At 41.0% G+C, this 17,032-nt stretch overlaps 2 protein-coding genes and 1 pseudogene across 2 annotated transcripts; all 3 read left to right on the top strand.

Annotated features, from left to right (window-relative positions):
* Positions 1–2,921: 2,921 nt before the first annotated feature.
* LOC141336156 (microfibril-associated glycoprotein 4-like) lies at positions 2,922–3,875 on the top strand. The gene is made up of 4 exons (XM_073841691.1): positions 2,922–3,116; positions 3,197–3,293; positions 3,376–3,543; positions 3,622–3,875. Exons 1-4 carry the CDS (start codon positions 2,922–2,924, stop codon positions 3,873–3,875), a joined length of 714 nt encoding a protein of 237 aa, XP_073697792.1.
* A 2,652-nt stretch (positions 3,876–6,527) lies between these two features.
* On the top strand, positions 6,528–7,502 carry LOC141336166 (microfibril-associated glycoprotein 4-like). Its single transcript, XM_073841702.1, has 4 exons — positions 6,528–6,734; positions 6,815–6,911; positions 6,994–7,161; positions 7,246–7,502. The coding sequence occupies exons 1-4, from the start codon at positions 6,528–6,530 to the stop codon at positions 7,500–7,502; spliced, it is 729 nt and encodes a 242-aa protein (XP_073697803.1).
* Positions 7,503–9,146: 1,644 nt separating this feature from the next.
* On the top strand, positions 9,147–10,121 carry LOC141336164 (microfibril-associated glycoprotein 4-like; annotated as a pseudogene).
* Positions 10,122–17,032: the final 6,911 nt, after the last annotated feature.

Here is a 17,032-nt window from a genome sequence, read left to right as displayed (position 1 = left end):
TGGCTGAAACAGGATTGTGTTGAGGTGTTGAAGTTTGCTTTGTTATTAGATACAGCCTGAACCAATATTTTCTGTCCTGAATTTACCTGATGTCACATGATTTACAGCTTTGTGTATGAATATTCAAATATGTATCTTCATAATATTGTGGATATGTTCTGTTCCTTTCATCAGCAGTTTTTCACAGTCCTTGTATATATTCATAAACATTGTATGAAGTTTTTAACCATGAAAATGATTTTAAATAGCCAAGAATATATGCAAAGTCTACAAAAAGTTATAACATTTTACTAAAGGTCAAAGACCACCATGTTGAAGTTCTGAGTTTACTTTTAAATGACAAAAACTGTGAGGAAAATCTATTGAAATTTTCGTCAACGAATAAAAACGAGATGAAAATGTTAGGGAGGGACAATTTAGGTAAAGATTTATTCAGAACGAATCTGCTGCGTGGTAAGGAGGTTAGATGCGCACATATATAAACTGTATCATAGTCTATTGATCTATCCTGTGGGACATAAGATGGCATACATTTGCTGCACGTCTCATAAAATGTTCAAAAATGTCAATCTGGGAGTAAGAGAAGAGCAGACATGGAGAAATCTGACAATACAAAAGAGAACTCTATTCAGTCTGGTTTTTTGAGCGACTCTCACACAGCACACGAGTAAGTTACTCTTTCGCATCTCACGAATGGAGAAATACACAGATGATGTTGAATTGTCCATTTTGATGAGTATTCATGTGAACACACTCAGTTACATCTTAAGTGAATGTAAACAATTAGGAGACTATCAGATGTGTATCAGTACATTGCATCCATGCGTTCAGTTTTAAAGGGACAGTAGTCTAATTTAGTTGCTGTTTTCTGTGGCAGTGATGTTAATGAAGCAAAAAAGAGAGACAAAAAATCACTCACTGCTCTTGACTGAGTCACTTTAGTAGCCCTAATAAAGATGAATCTAAATTAATTTATATAAATGCTTGAATGGATATAGAATGTGGTAAACAAGTTGTTATAAAGAATGCATAATAAGCCTTTATAATATTTTCATTGAAGAAGACCATGTTCTTATTTCTTTATGAGATGTGGTTTTATTTAATTTTAATATAAAGGCATTACATGTGTGTCTATCATGATAAAACCTTAATATGAAACCTATATAATGAGTGTGGTCATTTTAGAGAAATGTTTAATAAATGCATTACACTGTAACTAAACTCATTAGATTTTAGCCGACTGCATCTACTGTAAATATAGTCGACTAAAACCAGACTAAAACTAAAACAATTCAAATGACTAAAATGTGACTACAGCTAAATGGCATTTTAGTCAAATGTCTATGACTAAACCTAAATCAAAATTTGGTGTCAACATGAACACTGGTTGATTAGCAGAGCTGATGGAGCAGAAGACTATCATGGTGGATCTGAGGGAAGTGTGTGTGAAACAAACACACATCATTAACAGAAAAAGTCGCTGATGGTGTAAAAAACTCCAAGTTCCATGGCCACCTCAAGAGACAAACCCCTCTAAAAATGTTTAGGGGAAAGGTTCTCCTCCATCTTCCCCACAGTGAAGGGGGTTCTACTAAACTGGAGGACGAAGTCCAGGAAGTCATTCAGCAAATCATGCAGGGAACTGAAAATACCATATCTCTGGTGAAATCTTCCTGGAGCCATCGTGGCAGTCAGCTGATCTTCCAGCTGATCAATTAATGTTGAATCAAGCAGATGAAATCTTTTGTTTAACTGGAGTTTGTTTGGTGAGACTATGTTAGTCCAGGATGTGTATTTAAATATCTGGTCTGGATAGGGAGCATGATTTACTATAGGTAAACTTTATTTGTGCTTTTTGCAAAAATTGTACAAAATATAGCTGCAAGCAGCAATGATGGGGCTGAACTAAGCCTGTTTTGTTTCTGAGAAAGACTACATTAAGTAAAACCATTTGTCTGTACAATGTGTCTGTAGCCCTGAGTCTGTTTTGTGTTTTCAAATATCGCACTTCTACAGAGCGTTTTATTCTGACAGCCTTTAAAAATTTCTGGATTTTGATTGGCTGATGACAGCCATGTTTTTCATGGTACATGCCTTTCCTCATTCACTATGATAGCAACTTAGACAAAGACACCACATGCCAATTTTGAAGTCATTTGGACCAGATTTAGAGTCAGTTTATGTAAAAATGGCCAATGCCCAAAATGCTCATGTCAAAATGTGGTATCACTCAACTCTATATGTCATACAGAATCTATCGGGTTTTATTTTTATTTATTTATTTTTTTTTTTATAATTTTGAAACTTTTTGGAATTGTTCATACATGAAAAAGAACAGGTGGTGCTGTTCCAAAACACAGCAAAATTTGGTGAAGATTGGATGAAATTTGTAAGAGAAGATGCAAAGAAATTCAAAATGATGTAATATTTTGTCAGGTGGAAATTGTACACATGGCATGCATTCAACTTGGCTCCAGAGTGAGAGGGAAAAAATTGTTTTGTCTCATTGCATGTTTAACTTGCATAAAGCATGACAAATGTCTTTTTCTATTTACATTAAAAATATGGGCCATCGTAATGTACATTTCTTGTGTAAAACAGAGGAGGAGTTTGAAAATCTGGCAGATATAAAGTGTGCTTGTGTCAGACTGAAGAAGTTAGTGAGTTACTGATTTATTCTTCATTTACCTACAGAATATTCAGACATTTATACAACTTTCAGAAAAAAAGATTGACAAACTGAACATTTTTCTATTATTTTAATCTATATAAAACTGATCTCTGCTGTGATCTACTGAGGACAGACTGACAAGATGGCAGTAAGTTCATCAATAACTCCACATTCGTAGACCTTAGTAAAATGTATTTCAGCTTCATTTCAGTGTGATGTTCATCTTTTTCTCTCTCTCTCTCTATAGATTATGGTGTTTTTAGTGGCTCTTCTCCCAGTTTTACTGGTGAACGGATGCAGTCAGCATGAAGACTGTTCTGATGTCTATAACTCAGGTCAAACAGTCAGTGGGATTTACTCCATCTATCCAGCAGGTGGTTTTCCTGTCTGGGTTTACTGTGAGATGATCTCAGATGGGAAAGATGAAGACAATGGAGGATGGACGGTATGAATGTAACTTTAGATCATTAAACACCCATCAGAACATTCATTCTGAATCATATATTGTATATAAACCCATCACAGGTGATTCAGAGGAGAATGGACGGCAGTGTGAATTTCTATCGGCCGTGGAATCAGTACAAGAGAGGATTTGGGAATGTGGAGAGCGAATACTGGCTGGGTAAGATCTCACAGCGTGTGTCCGTTTGTGTGGATGTTCATGTGTTTGGTTGAACGTGTTCTTCATGTGTGTGTTTGATCAGGGCTGGAGAACATGTACCAGCTGACACGTAAGAACAAGTACATGCTGAGAGTGGATCTGGAGGACTTTGAAGGAAATAAAGTTTCTGCTCTGTACTCGTCCTTCTCTGTGGATTGTGAAACTGATGGATATCAGCTGCATGTTTCAGGATTCACTGATGGAGGAGCAGGTAGGACACTTTCATTTGTACTCATGAAACACATTTCCATTGGGTTATTGTCCTTAGTGATGCTCTTCCTCTCTGCAGGCGATTCTTTATCTGGCCATAATGGATTCAAGTTCTCCACCTTTGACAAAGACCAAGATGTTTCAGATGCTAACTGTGCCAAACTGTTTCTTGGGGCATTTTGGTACTCAAACTGTCACAATTCAAACCCCAACGGTATGTATTTATGGGGAGAAGATCCCACCATTCACGCCATTGGTGCTGTTTGGTCATCATGGAAGAATTACGCAGTCAGTATGAAATCCATCACCATGAAGATCAAACGTGTTTCTTAGGAACATTGCAGGGCTTTTCAGAAATAAACAACAAAAGTATCAATTTCATATTTGTGGGTTCCTCTTTTGCATTAACTGTCTAACTCAGTGAATCATGTAGGAATATCACTATCATAACCTTATGAGTGATTGCTCTTCTTTGTTTCTGGTCACTTCTTTAGCCCACTTATATACTTTTGAATTATGAAGTAAAGCCAGAAAGGAGTGTTTAGCTTCTGAGTTACTCACACATTGCATATATATGGTGATGAATCAGCTTTGTACCGAAAAGATAAACTTTATCTGGGTGGTTGGAAGAGTGTGTGTGAATCAGATACTGTTCTCTGTCTCATGCCGCAAAAATGCTATATAATAAAAACATGAAATGCTAAAACTGTGTTGACTAATTAATCATATGTGTATATTTATAGAGACAGACTTCTCCCAGTCTCTTATTTACAAAATAAATAAACAAATAAATGAATTAATTAATAAAAATGAAAAAAAAAAATTGGTTTTGTACCACTCACATAAATTACATATTTGATTTAAAAGAGTGAGTTCTGCAGCACTAAATTCATTGCATCCATGCGTTCAGTTTTAAAGGGACAGTAGTCTAATTTAGTTGCTATTTTCTGTGGCACTGATGTTAATAAAGCAAAAAAAGAAAGACAGAAAATCACTCACTGCTCTTGACTGAGTCACTATAGTAGCTCTAATAAAGATGAATCTAAATTAATTTATATAAATGCTTGAAAGGATATAGAAAGTGGTAAACAAGTTGTTATAAATAATGCATAATAAGCCTTTATAATATTTTCATTGAAGAAGACCATGTTCTTATTTCTTTATGAGAAGTGGTTTTATTTAATTTTAATATCAAGGCATTAAATGTGTGTCTATCATGATAAAACCTTAATATGAAACCTATATAATGAGTGTGGTCATTTTAGAGAAATGTTTAATAAATGCATTACACTGTAACTAAACTCATTAGATTTTAGCCGACTGCATCTACTGTAAATATAGTCGACTAAAACCAGACTAAAACTAAAACAATTCAAATGACTAAAATGTGACTACAGCTAAATGGCATTTTAGTCAAATGTCTATGACTAAACCTAAATCAAAATTTGGTGTCAACATGAACACTGGTTGATTAGCAGAGCTGATGGAGCAGAAGACTATCATGGTGGATCTGAGGGAAGTGTGTGTGAAACAAACACACATCATTAACAGAAAAAGTCGCTGATGGTGTAAAAAACTCCAAGTTCCATGGCCACCTCAAGAGACAAACCCCTCTAAAAATGTTTAGGGGAAAGGTTCTCCTCCATCTTCCCCACAGTGAAGGGGGTTCTACTAAACTGGAGGACGAAGTCCAGGAAGTCATTCAGCAAATCATGCAGGGAACTGAAAATACCATATCTCTGGTGAAATCTTCCTGGAGCCATCGTGGCAGTCAGCTGATCTTCCAGCTGATCAATTAATGTTGAATCAAGCAGATGAAATCTTTTGTTTAACTGGAGTTTGTTTGGTGAGACTATGTTATTCCAGGATGTGTATCTTGTCTGGATAGGGAGCATGATTTACTATAGGTAAACTTTATTTGTGCTTTTTGCAAAAAATGTACAAAATATAGCTGCAAGCAGCAATAATGGGGCTGAACAAAGCCTGTTTTGTTTCTGAGAAAGACTACATTAAGTAAAACTATTTGTCTGTACAATGTGTCTGTAGCCCTGAGTCTGTTTTGTGTTTTCAAATATCGCACTTCTACAGAGCGTTTTATTCTGATAGCCTTTAAAAATTTCTGGATTTTGATTGGCTGATGACAGCCATATTTTCCGAGATACATGACTTTCCTCATTCACTATGATAGCAACTTAGACAAAGACACCACATGCCAATTTTGAAGTCATTTGGACCAGATTTAGAGTCAGTTTATGTAAAAATGGCCAATGCCCAAAATGCTCATGTCAAAATGTGGTATCACTCAACTCTATATGTCATACAGAATCTATCGTTTTTTTTTTTTTTTTTTTTTGATAATTTTGAAACTTTTTGGAATTGTTCATACATGAAAAAGAACAGGTGGTGCTGTTCCAAAACACAGCAAAATTTGGTGAAGATTGGATGAAATTTGTAAGAGAAGATGCAAAGAAATTCAAAATGATGTAATATTTTGTCAGGTGGAAATTGTACACATGGCATGCATTCAACTTGGCTCCAGAGTGAGAGGGAAAAAATTGTTTTGTCTCATTGCATGTTTAACTTGCATAAAGCATGACAAGTGTCTTTTTCTATTTACATTAAAAATATGGGCCATCGTAATGTACATTTCTTGTGTAAAACAGAGGAGGAGTCTGAAAATCTGGCAGATATAAAGTGTGCTTGTGTCAGACTGAAGAAGTTAGTGAGTTACTGATTTATTCTTCATTTACCTACAGAATATTCAGACATTTATACAACTTTCAGAAAAAAAGATTGACAAACTGAACATTTTTCTATTATTTTAATCTATATAAAACTGATCTCTGCTGTGATCTACTGAGGACAGACTGAGAAGATGGCAGTAAGTTCATCAATAACTCCACATTCGTAGACCTTAGTAAAATGTTTTTCAGCTTCATTTCAGTGTGACGTTCATCTCTTTCTCTCTTTCTCTCTCTATAGATGATGGTGTTTTTAGTGGCTCTTCTCCCGGTTTTACTGGTAAACGGATGCAGTCAGCATGGTGACATGCCGCTCGACTGTTCTGATGTCTATAACTCAGGACAAACAGTCAGTGGGATTTACTCCATCTATCCAGCAGGTGAAGTTCCTGTCTGGGTTTACTGTGAGATGATCTCAGAAGGGAAAGATGAAGATAAAGGAGAATGGACGGTACGAATGTGACTTTAGATCATTAAACACACATCAGAACATTCATTCTGAATCATATATTCTATATAAACCCATCACAGGTGATTCAGAGGAGAATGGACGGCAGTGTGAATTTCTATCGGCCGTGGAATCAGTACAAGAGAGGATTTGGGAATGTGGAGAGCGAATACTGGCTGGGTAAGATCTCACAGCGTGTGTCCGTTTGTGTGGATGTTCATGTGTTTGGTTGAACGTGTTCTTCATGTGTGTGTTTGATCAGGACTGGAGAACATGTACCAGCTGACAAGCAACAGAAAGTACATGCTGAGAGTGGATCTGGAGGACTTTGAAGGAAGGAAAGGTTTTGCTCTGTACTCGTCCTTCTCTGTGGATTGTGAAACTGATGGATATACATTGCATGTTTTGGAATTCACTGATGGAGGAGCAGGTAGGACACTTTTCACATTAAAAAGCACTCTTAGTTGAGTAAATGTGGCCCTGATGTCTTCAATGATGGTCTTTCTCTCTGTAGGTGACTCTTTGTCTTACCATAATGGACAGAAGTTCTCCACCTTCGACAAGGACCAAGATACTGACAGTAATAACTGTGCCAAACTGTATCTTGGTGCATTTTGGTACCAAGCCTGTCACCATGCAAATCCCAACAGTGTGTATTTATGGGGTGAAGATCCCACAATTTTCGCCATTGGAAATGTTTGGTACACCTGGAAGAACAATTGGGATGTTGGTATGAAATCCATCAGCATGAAGATCAAACGTGTGTCTTAGATCTTTAAAGAAACATTACTGTGTTTCTCAGAAACAAACAACAAAACAATAAAAATTAAGGTTAAAGGGATCCCTTTCTCTGTAAACTGTGTAACTTAGTAAATATACTGTATTGTGTACACTTATCAATTACATGTATGTTCTACTTTTTGGTTTTGAGTCACTTCTTTAAATTTGCAACTTCAACAATAAACCTAAATAAACTGCAGCAATGAAAGGCATTATGTGCTTTTTTAAATCTCCACAATAGACATTAGAAACCTTTAATGAAGAATTCAGTTCTCTACTACTCACAGATAATGTTTCCCTATAAATATGAATCCTTCATATTTCGGGCCGCCTTATACCGTGCTGCTTGTCACTTTCTTTCGAATCCACCCATCCTTCCCCCTTCTCTTCAAATCAGCTAAGCTCATTGTCTCCTAATCGTCTGGCCTAAATATACAATCAAGACCTCCACCCTGAGTCTCTCCAGGTTCTCATCAATTCCAGTCTCCCAGATCAACCTGACCATCTTCCTATCCTCTTTACCTTTTCATCCTCTTCCTACTCATCCCTATCCAACTTATTAACTTATTACTTACTTACTTACTTATTACTTACAACTTATTACTATTAACTATTCAGGAACCTATTTGGTTGAGGTGTGGTCCTTTGCTTGTTAAAACCCTTTATACGTAAATAAACAATGTGTAGTTTTCTCCATGTTACCTGCACACAGATATTCTTGTTTAGAGTTTTAGAAGCTCTTTAGAATATGCCACCCTCCCTCCCAGAATACTCATTATATTTTTTGGTTTTCTATAATTTTCATTAGAATTTACTTTAAATGCAGGAGAAAATCTGACATATACAGTACCTTGTTTTCACATTTTATTTTGCAACCATATGCTAAAAAGTTTATTTATTTTTTCAATCTACAACTAGATCACAAATGCAAGGCTCCGTTCCAGTGCCCAGTACATAATATGTTGATTCATGAGCTAGGGAGCAGATGGAGACACTCCAATGGTATACATTTGACCCGACATGAGCTCTAGAATCAAAGGAAAAATTTTGCTTCAAACATTTTTAACATAAACATCAGTACATATTTGACCCATTGGTGGCGCCAGAGGGTTTGAGATAGAGGCTCCAAGTTAGCTATGGGCAATGTTTAGGCTTTGCTCTATCTATGTGCCAAATTTCACAACTTTCAACCAAACGGTTCTATGGGCTGTTATTGACTTCTGTTCAAGAATAATAAGAAGAATGCAAATGACAAGCGGCAATTCTGAGCCAAGGCACTGCAAGCACAGCAAATACAACTTGTGACTGCAGGTTTATTTGACTCCAAAATATGTGTTTTTGTAATGTAAATTTCTTCTGCAACACAGAGGTGCCTGAGAATCTGACAGATAAAGATTGTTTGTGTCAGACTGAAGAACACAAACGGTGAGTTACTGCTTTAATCTTTATTTACCTCACAGAATATTTATACAACTTGTATAACAAATGTAAAAATAGACATTGCATTAGAATTACAATTTATTTTATTGCCAAGATAAACATTTCTCCGCTGTGTTCACCTGATTAGAGATAACTCTACATACCTGGAGGTGGTTTTATCTTTATTTTGGTGTGATGTTCATCTCTTTTTCTCTTATGTAGATGACGCCGTTTTTGATGTCTCTTCTCTCTGCATTTCTGACAAGTGGATGCTGTCAGACTGTAGACACACCAGTCGACTGTTCTGATGTCTATAACTCAGGTCAAACAGTCAGTGGGATTCACTCCATCTATCCAGCAGGTGATGTCCCAGTCTCAGTCTCCTGTCAGATGATCTCAGATGGTAACGATGAAGACAACGGAGGATGGACGGTACGAATGTGACTTTAGATCATTAAACACACATCAGAACATTCATTCTGAATCATATATTGTATATAAACCCATCACAGGTGATTCAGAGGAGAATGGACGGCAGTGTGAATTTCTATCGGCCGTGGAATCAGTACAAGAGAGGATTTGGGAATGTGGAGAGCGAATACTGGCTGGGTAAGATCTCACAGCGTGTGTCCGTTTGTGTGGATGTTCATGTGTTTGGTTGAACGTGTTCTTCATGTGTGTGTTTGATCAGGGCTGGAGAACATGTACCAGCTGACACGTAAGAACAAGTACATGCTGAGAGTGGATCTGGAGGACTTTGAAGGAAATAAAGTTTCTGCTCTGTACTCGTCCTTCTCTGTGGGTCCTGAAACTGATGGATATCAACTGCATGTTTCAGGATTCACTGATGGAGGAGCAGGTAGGACACTTTCATTTGTACTCATGAAACACTTTTCCATTGGGTTATTGTCCTCAGTGATGCTCTTCCTCTCTGCAGGCGATTCTTTATCTGGTCATAATGGATTCAAGTTCTCCACCTTTGACAAAGACCAAGATGCTTCAGATGCTAACTGTGCCAAACTGTATCTCGGGGCATTTTGGTACACAAACTGTCACAATACAAACCCCAACGGTATGTATTTATGGGGTGAAGATCCCACCATTTATGCCATTGGAAATGTTTGGTCAACATGGAAGAATTACAGCTTCGGTTTGAAATCCATCAGCATGAAGATAAAACGTGTTTCTTAGGAACATTGCAGGGCTTTCAGAAAAAAGAAAAAAAAAAGTATCGATTTCATATTTGTGGGTTCCTCTTTTGTATTAACTGTCTAACTCAGTGAATCATGTAGGAATATCACTATCATAAACTTATGAGTGATTGCTCTTCTTTGTTTTGGGTCACTTCTTTAGCCCACTTATATACTTTTGAATTATGAAGTAAAGCCAGAAAGGAGTGTTTGGCTTCTGAGTTACTCACACATTGCATATATATGGTGATGAATCAGCTTTGTACAGAAAAGATAAACTTTATCTGGGTGGTTGGAAGAGTGTATGTGAATCAGAGACTGTTCTCTGTCTCATGCCGCAAAAATGCTATATAATAAAAACATGAAATGGTAAAACTGTTCGCCGGTACTGTGTTGACTAATTAATCATATGTGTATATTTATAAAGACAGACATCTCCAAATCACTTATTCACAAAATAAATAAACAAATAAACGAATGAATTAATAAAAAAAAAAAAAAAAAAAGATTTTGTACCACTCACGTAAATTACATATTTGATTAAGCAGCACTAAAATCATCAAAATGTCATTATAAAAGGTAAAAATAAAAAATTAGTGGGCGCTCTTCTGGCACAATACTAATACAAACTACTCAGGAACCTGGTTGTTGCTCCAAAGGTGGATGCACACTATGATTAGCCAATATATCTCAACGGTGCAGTATATCCACTGAAACTTGGATATCACTGTAAACAAACAGGTCTTTAATCAAAAATCATGAGAAATTATGAGAATCTACATCCACTTAAATTGTGTTTTTCTTTTTTCTTTTTTTTGGGTCAATTATCATCATCTAAGATTGAATCTGAAAACACAGCAGCAGCATGCTTTGAGTTGATGTCTTCTGGTATACCACTGAAGAGAACTGACACAGGAGCACAGAGCACACCTTCCACATTAGATTTCTAAAATACAGCTTGCAAATGCACATTTGCAATATTTTTCAACGCAGATGTGTCTTATTTTTGGACAATTCTCATCAGACTTAATGAATTCCCACAGCTTTTCCAAATGTAGGCTACTGATAAGATTTTTGCCTTGCCAAACTATTATGTTTGTTTAATTTGTTATGGTGCAACCAAAAAACAATAATATCACACTGACATAAGTATTTAGACACTTTTGTGTGTCCTTTAAGAATTTAATTGAATGGTGAGTTCCATTTCTCTAGATTATTTTTGAGATGTTACTACAAATTGATTCAGCGTTGATCTGTGGAAAATTCATCTGACTAGAAATGATTTGTAAAGTTTGCTTTGTTACAGACTGAACCAATATTTAACATCCTGAATTTAATTTAAATCACATGACTTACAGCTTTGTGTATGAATATATGAACGTGCATCCTCATAATGCACTATTGTCTGTTCCTTTCATCAGAAGCTCTGAATTTAGATTTAACTGGATTTTCCCACAATTCATTTCTATGTGTCATTGGATTTGCATTGTTTAATATTCATGCAGACAATTTACATGTTTGTTTGATGAGACTATGTTAGTCCAGGATGCATATTTAAATATCTTGTCTGGATGGGCAGTATGACCGTAAACTTTATTTGTGCTTGCAAAAATTGTACAAAATATAGCTGCAGGCTGCAGTGACAAGGCTGAGCCAAATCTGTTTTGTTTTTGTTTTGTTAAAGGCTACATTAAGTAAAACCATTAATATGTCTGTAAAATGTGAAAGCACCACCCCGTGTCTGTTTTGTGTTTTCAAATATTGTACAAACCTCCACAGCGTTTCATTCTGATAGCCTTTAAATAATTTCTGGATATTTATTGGCCATGTTTTTCAAGATACATGACTTTCCTCATGCACTATTATGGCAACTTACATTTACTGCATGCTAATTTTGAAGTAATTTGGAAAGAGAAAAAGAAAGAGCTGAGCTGTAAGGCGAAGCTCTCGATTTACTGGTCGATCTACGTTCCTACTCTCACCTATGGTCATGAGCTTTGGGTCATGACCGAAAGGATAAGATCCCGGATACAGGCGGCCGAAATGAGTTGTTTCCTCCGTAGGGTGGCTGGGCGCTCCCTTAGAGATAGGGTGAGGAGCTGAGGGTGAGTAGACCCGCCGCTCCTTCACATCGAGAGGGGCCAGTTGAGTTGGCTCGGGCATCTGTTCCGGATGCCTCCTGGACGCCTCAATTAATGGTGTTCCGGGCATGTCCCACCAGGAGGAGGCCCCGGGGAAGACCCAGGACACGCTGGAGGGATTACATCTCTCGGCTGGCCTGGGAACGCCTCGTGGTTCTGCCGGAAGAGCTGGAGGAAGTGTCTGGGGAGAGGGAAGTCTGGGTGTCTCTGCTTAGACTGCTGCCCCCGCGACCCAGTTCCCGGATAAGCGGATGAAAATGAATGAATGTAACTAAACTTATTAGATCTTAGCCGACTAAATCTACTGTAAATATAGTCAACTAAAATCTTATAATATTTAGTCGACTTAAACCAGACTAAATCTAAAACAATTCAGATGACTAAAATATGAGTACAACTAAGTGGCATTTTAGTCAAATGTCTAGATGTCACACCCTCTGCACGTTCCCTCAGCCCCAATCACCACGATCCTCCACCAACCAGCCAATCACCACCACAGCACACCCGTGAACCATCACCAGAATACTAATCACCGTCACCTGCACCAGCAATCACCACACCCTTTATATACCTACCTCTGCCACTCACTCATCGGCTGGTATCGAAGTTGCATGGATGCTTCTCTGTGGATCTTCTCTCCCTCCTGTTGTCTCTCCTGTGCTCCTCGTGGATTCTTCCGATGTTCTCCTGTGCTCCTCGTGGATTGCTCTGATGTTCTCCTGTGATACACGTTAATCGTGTTAAAGGGAAGTGACTATTGCTAACGCTATGATCCTTATGAACTTGAACTCACCTGTTGTGTTTGTTTGAAGATTTGACCACAGAGACCTTATTTCACCCGATTGCACGTGTGTTGTACTGTGCACGTTTGTTAATAAATACCTTGAAAGATACTCACCTTCTCCCTTTGTGTGTGGTCGTGACAGGATACCAGCCCAAAAGTAATAACACACCACGTCACTCATGGAGGCGAGCGCCGCTATCACAGAAGATACCCCCGACTCCTTTTCGGATATGGTAAACGTCCTTCGTCAATCTCTACCGGCTGCTCCAACGACGATTTCCAACACGCCCCTCTCTCGCCCCATGAACTATTCCGGAGACCCGGGTGGTTGCAATGGTTTCCTCCTGCAATGTTCCCTCTATATCGAAGCCAACGCACACCAGTTTCCAAACGAAAGTTCTAAAATATATTTTATGATTTCCCTCCTCACTGGGCAGGCACTTCAATGGGCGGATGCACTCTGGAATTCACGGAGCGATGCATTAATCTCCTATAATGCTTTCGTTGCCCACTTCAAGGACGTGTTTGGAGCTGCTCTCACTCCCCTTTCCGTGCACGACGAACTGATTACTCTGAATCAAGGTACGTCCAATATTCATGATTACACCCTGCGCTTCCGCTCTCTAGCGGCCACCAGTGGTTGGAACCAAGTCGCTCTCCTAGCAGCCTACCGTAAGGGGCTTAAACCCCAGATCCGCAAGCATATGGTCATTTACGATGACGACGTACCGCTGGAAACCTTTATTAAGAAGGCAGTAGGCATTTCTCAACATCTCTCAGCGTGTCCTTCTACAAAGTCTGTACCCAGCTTCCCTCCACTCCGAACATCGTCACCCCAACGAGATGCGGAAGAGCCTATGATTACTGACTCCTATCGCCTGGATCCCGCGGAGAGGAAACGACGAATTAATAATCGTCTATGCCTATATTGTGGAGAAGCCTCTCACTTCATCAGTGCCTGTCCAGTCCGCCCGCCTCGTCCAATGGTGAGTACCGTATCTATTACTCCGGCCATGTCTCTCTTACCCCATATTACCGCTGAACTAATAGTAAACTCTCGCACTCTCCCCATCTATGTGCTCGTGGATTCCGGAGCGGCTGGCAATTTTGTTTCATCACACTTCATTGCTAAACATCGAATTCCCACCGTTCAAAATGAGGTCACCTACCAAATTACCACAATCCAAAACTCACCATTGGGCGATGGTAAGATATCTCGCCGGACCAGAAAAGTGACCCTCGTCTCCCAACACAACCACCGGGAACATCTGACCCTCCTAGTACTCCCGCGAGCCAACGTGGATGTCATCCTGGGCAGACCATGGCTCATTAAGCACCAACCCCGCATAGATTGGAGCACAGGAGAGGTCCTGGAGTGGGGCGCAACGTGTGAGGACCACGGCTACCATCCTTCCTCGTCAGATACAGAGTCTCCATACCGTCCTATCCCTCTGCACGCCACCACCATAGAGAGCCCTGCCACTCAATCCGCCACCGCCATTCCCCCCGTCTATCAGTCTTTCACCGATGTCTTCAGCAAGGAACGGGCCACACAACTACCACCGCACCGGCCCTGGGACTGTAGTATCGACCTGCTGCCAGGCGCCAAACTACCCCACGGGAAGATCTACCCCCTCTCACGTCCTGAGCAGGAAGCCATGGAGAATTACATCCAGGAGGCTCTCCAACAGGGGTTCATCAGACCTTCCACGTCCCCAGCAGCATCCAGTTTCTTCTTCGTCCCCAAGAAGGATGGTGGGCTCAGACCTTGCATTGACTACCGGGTGCTCAACGACGCCACGGTGAAATTCGCCTATCCACTTCCTCTAGTGCCAGCTGCCTTGGAGGAACTACGGGAAGCCCGTGTCTTCACCAAACTCGACCTCCGCAGTGCATACAACCTGATCCGTATCCGAGAAGGAGATGAGTGGAAGACCGCCTTCATCACCCCCACCGGTCACTATGAATATCAGGTGATGCCCTATGGCCTGGCTAACAGTCCTTCCGTATTTCAGAATTTCATGAACGAAATCTTCCGCGACTACCTCCATCGATTCGTAATCATCTACATTGACGATATCCTCATTTACTCACGTAACCTAAAAGAACATCAAGACCACGTCCGTCAGGTTCTCCAACGCCTCCGTGAGTACCAACTCTATCTAAAATTAGAAAAATGTGAATTCCATCAGCCCACCATCTCCTTTCTCGGATACGTGATCACTGCGGAGGGAGTTCACATGGAAGCCGGCAAGGTGGACGCAGTGGCCAAGTGGGCGGAGCCCAGGACGGTGAAGGAGCTTCAGCGTTTCTTAGGCTTCGCTAACTTCTACCGACGCTTTATAAAGAACTATAGCCTCCTATCGGCTCCACTCACTTCCCTCTTAAAGGGAGGTCGCCGGGTACTACAGTGGACTCCAGAGGCTCAGCAAGCCTTCGACCGTCTAAAGCTAATGTTCACCACCGCTCCCATCCTCAAGCACCCCGACCCTTCAAGGCCCTTCGTGGTGGAGGTAGATGCGGCGGACGTGGGCGTAGGAGCCGTGCTGTCCCAGTGGTCTGATGAACCCCGATCCCTCCATCCGTGTGCGTACTATTCCAAAAAACTCACCCCAGCTGAGCAGAATTATGGAATTGGAGACCGCGAACTGCTGGCCATAAAGCTCGCCCTCGAAGAGTGGCGGCACTGGTTGGAAGGAGCCCAGTTCCCCTTCACCGTAATAACCGACCACAAGAACCTCCAGTACATTCAGAACGCCAAGAGACTAAATGCCCGCCAAGCTCGCTGGTCATTATTCTTTGCCCGATTCAATTTCCACATTACTTACCAACCCGGCCACAAAAACACCAAAGCAGACGCCCTATCACGTATGCACTCACCTGAACCTACCTCTGACGATCCTGATCCAATTCTACCCCCATCTGTCTTTCTCGCACCCATACTATGGCAGCTGGATGAAGATATACGGGCCGCCACCTTCGAGGAACCTGCACCACCGGAGCTTCCCCCGGGTCGTGTCTATGTCCCAAGCCGTCTCAGACCCCTTCTGCTGGATAGTACGCACACGTCCCCCGGCTCAGGACATCCTGGCAGCAGGCGAACCCTCTCGCTCCTCCAGCAGAAATATTGGTGGCCCAACATGAGCAGGGAAGTGGAACGGTACGTCCAAGGATGTTCGGTCTGCGCCGTCAACACAACCCCACGCCGCTTACCCGAAGGTAAATTACAACCGTTACCTATTCCCCGCCGACCCTGGACACACTTGGGCATTGACTTCGCCACAGACCTGCCCCCCTCTCAGGGTTACACCACAATTTTAGTGGTAGTCGATCGATTCTCGAAAGCTTGCAAATTAATACCTCTCAAAGGTCTCCCCACAGCACTAGAAACCGCAGAGGCACTATTCCACAATGTATTCCGGAACTTCGGACTCCCAGAAGACATCGTGTCCGATCGGGGACCCCAATTCATTTCCAGGGTCTGGCGGGCCTTCTTCCAACTTCTGGGTACCACAGTCAGCCTGTCATCCGGATATCACCCTCAAACGAACGGGCAGACCGAACGGAAAATACAGGAAATCTCCCGCTACCTTCGGACGTACTGTTCCCAACATCAAAACACCTGGAGCCAGTATCTACCGTGGGCTGAGTATGCGCAAAATTCCCTCCGTCAAACCTCTACTGGTCTAACCCCATTCCAATGCATTCTAGGTTATCAACCAGCTCTGTTTCCATGGACTGGAGAGTCCTCCGAGGTGCCCGCGGTAGATCACTGGTTCCGAGAGAGCGAGAGGGTGTGGGACTCAGCGCACGTCCATCTCCAGCGGGCAGTACGGAGGCATACGGAACATGCCAACCGCCGTAGGTTACCCAACCCAGTTTACCTCCCCGGGGACCAGGTATGGTTGTCCACTCGAGACATACGCCTCCGGCTGCCCAGTAGGAAGCTGAGTCCCCGCTACATAGGGCCCTTCACCGTGCACTCAC

Source organism: Garra rufa, chromosome 6 (assembly GCF_049309525.1).
Source record: "Garra rufa chromosome 6, GarRuf1.0, whole genome shotgun sequence".
NCBI lineage: Eukaryota > Metazoa > Chordata > Actinopteri > Cypriniformes > Cyprinidae > Garra > Garra rufa.
Note: the sequence above shows the minus strand (reverse complement) of the source record. Positions and strands in the feature narration are given on the sequence as shown.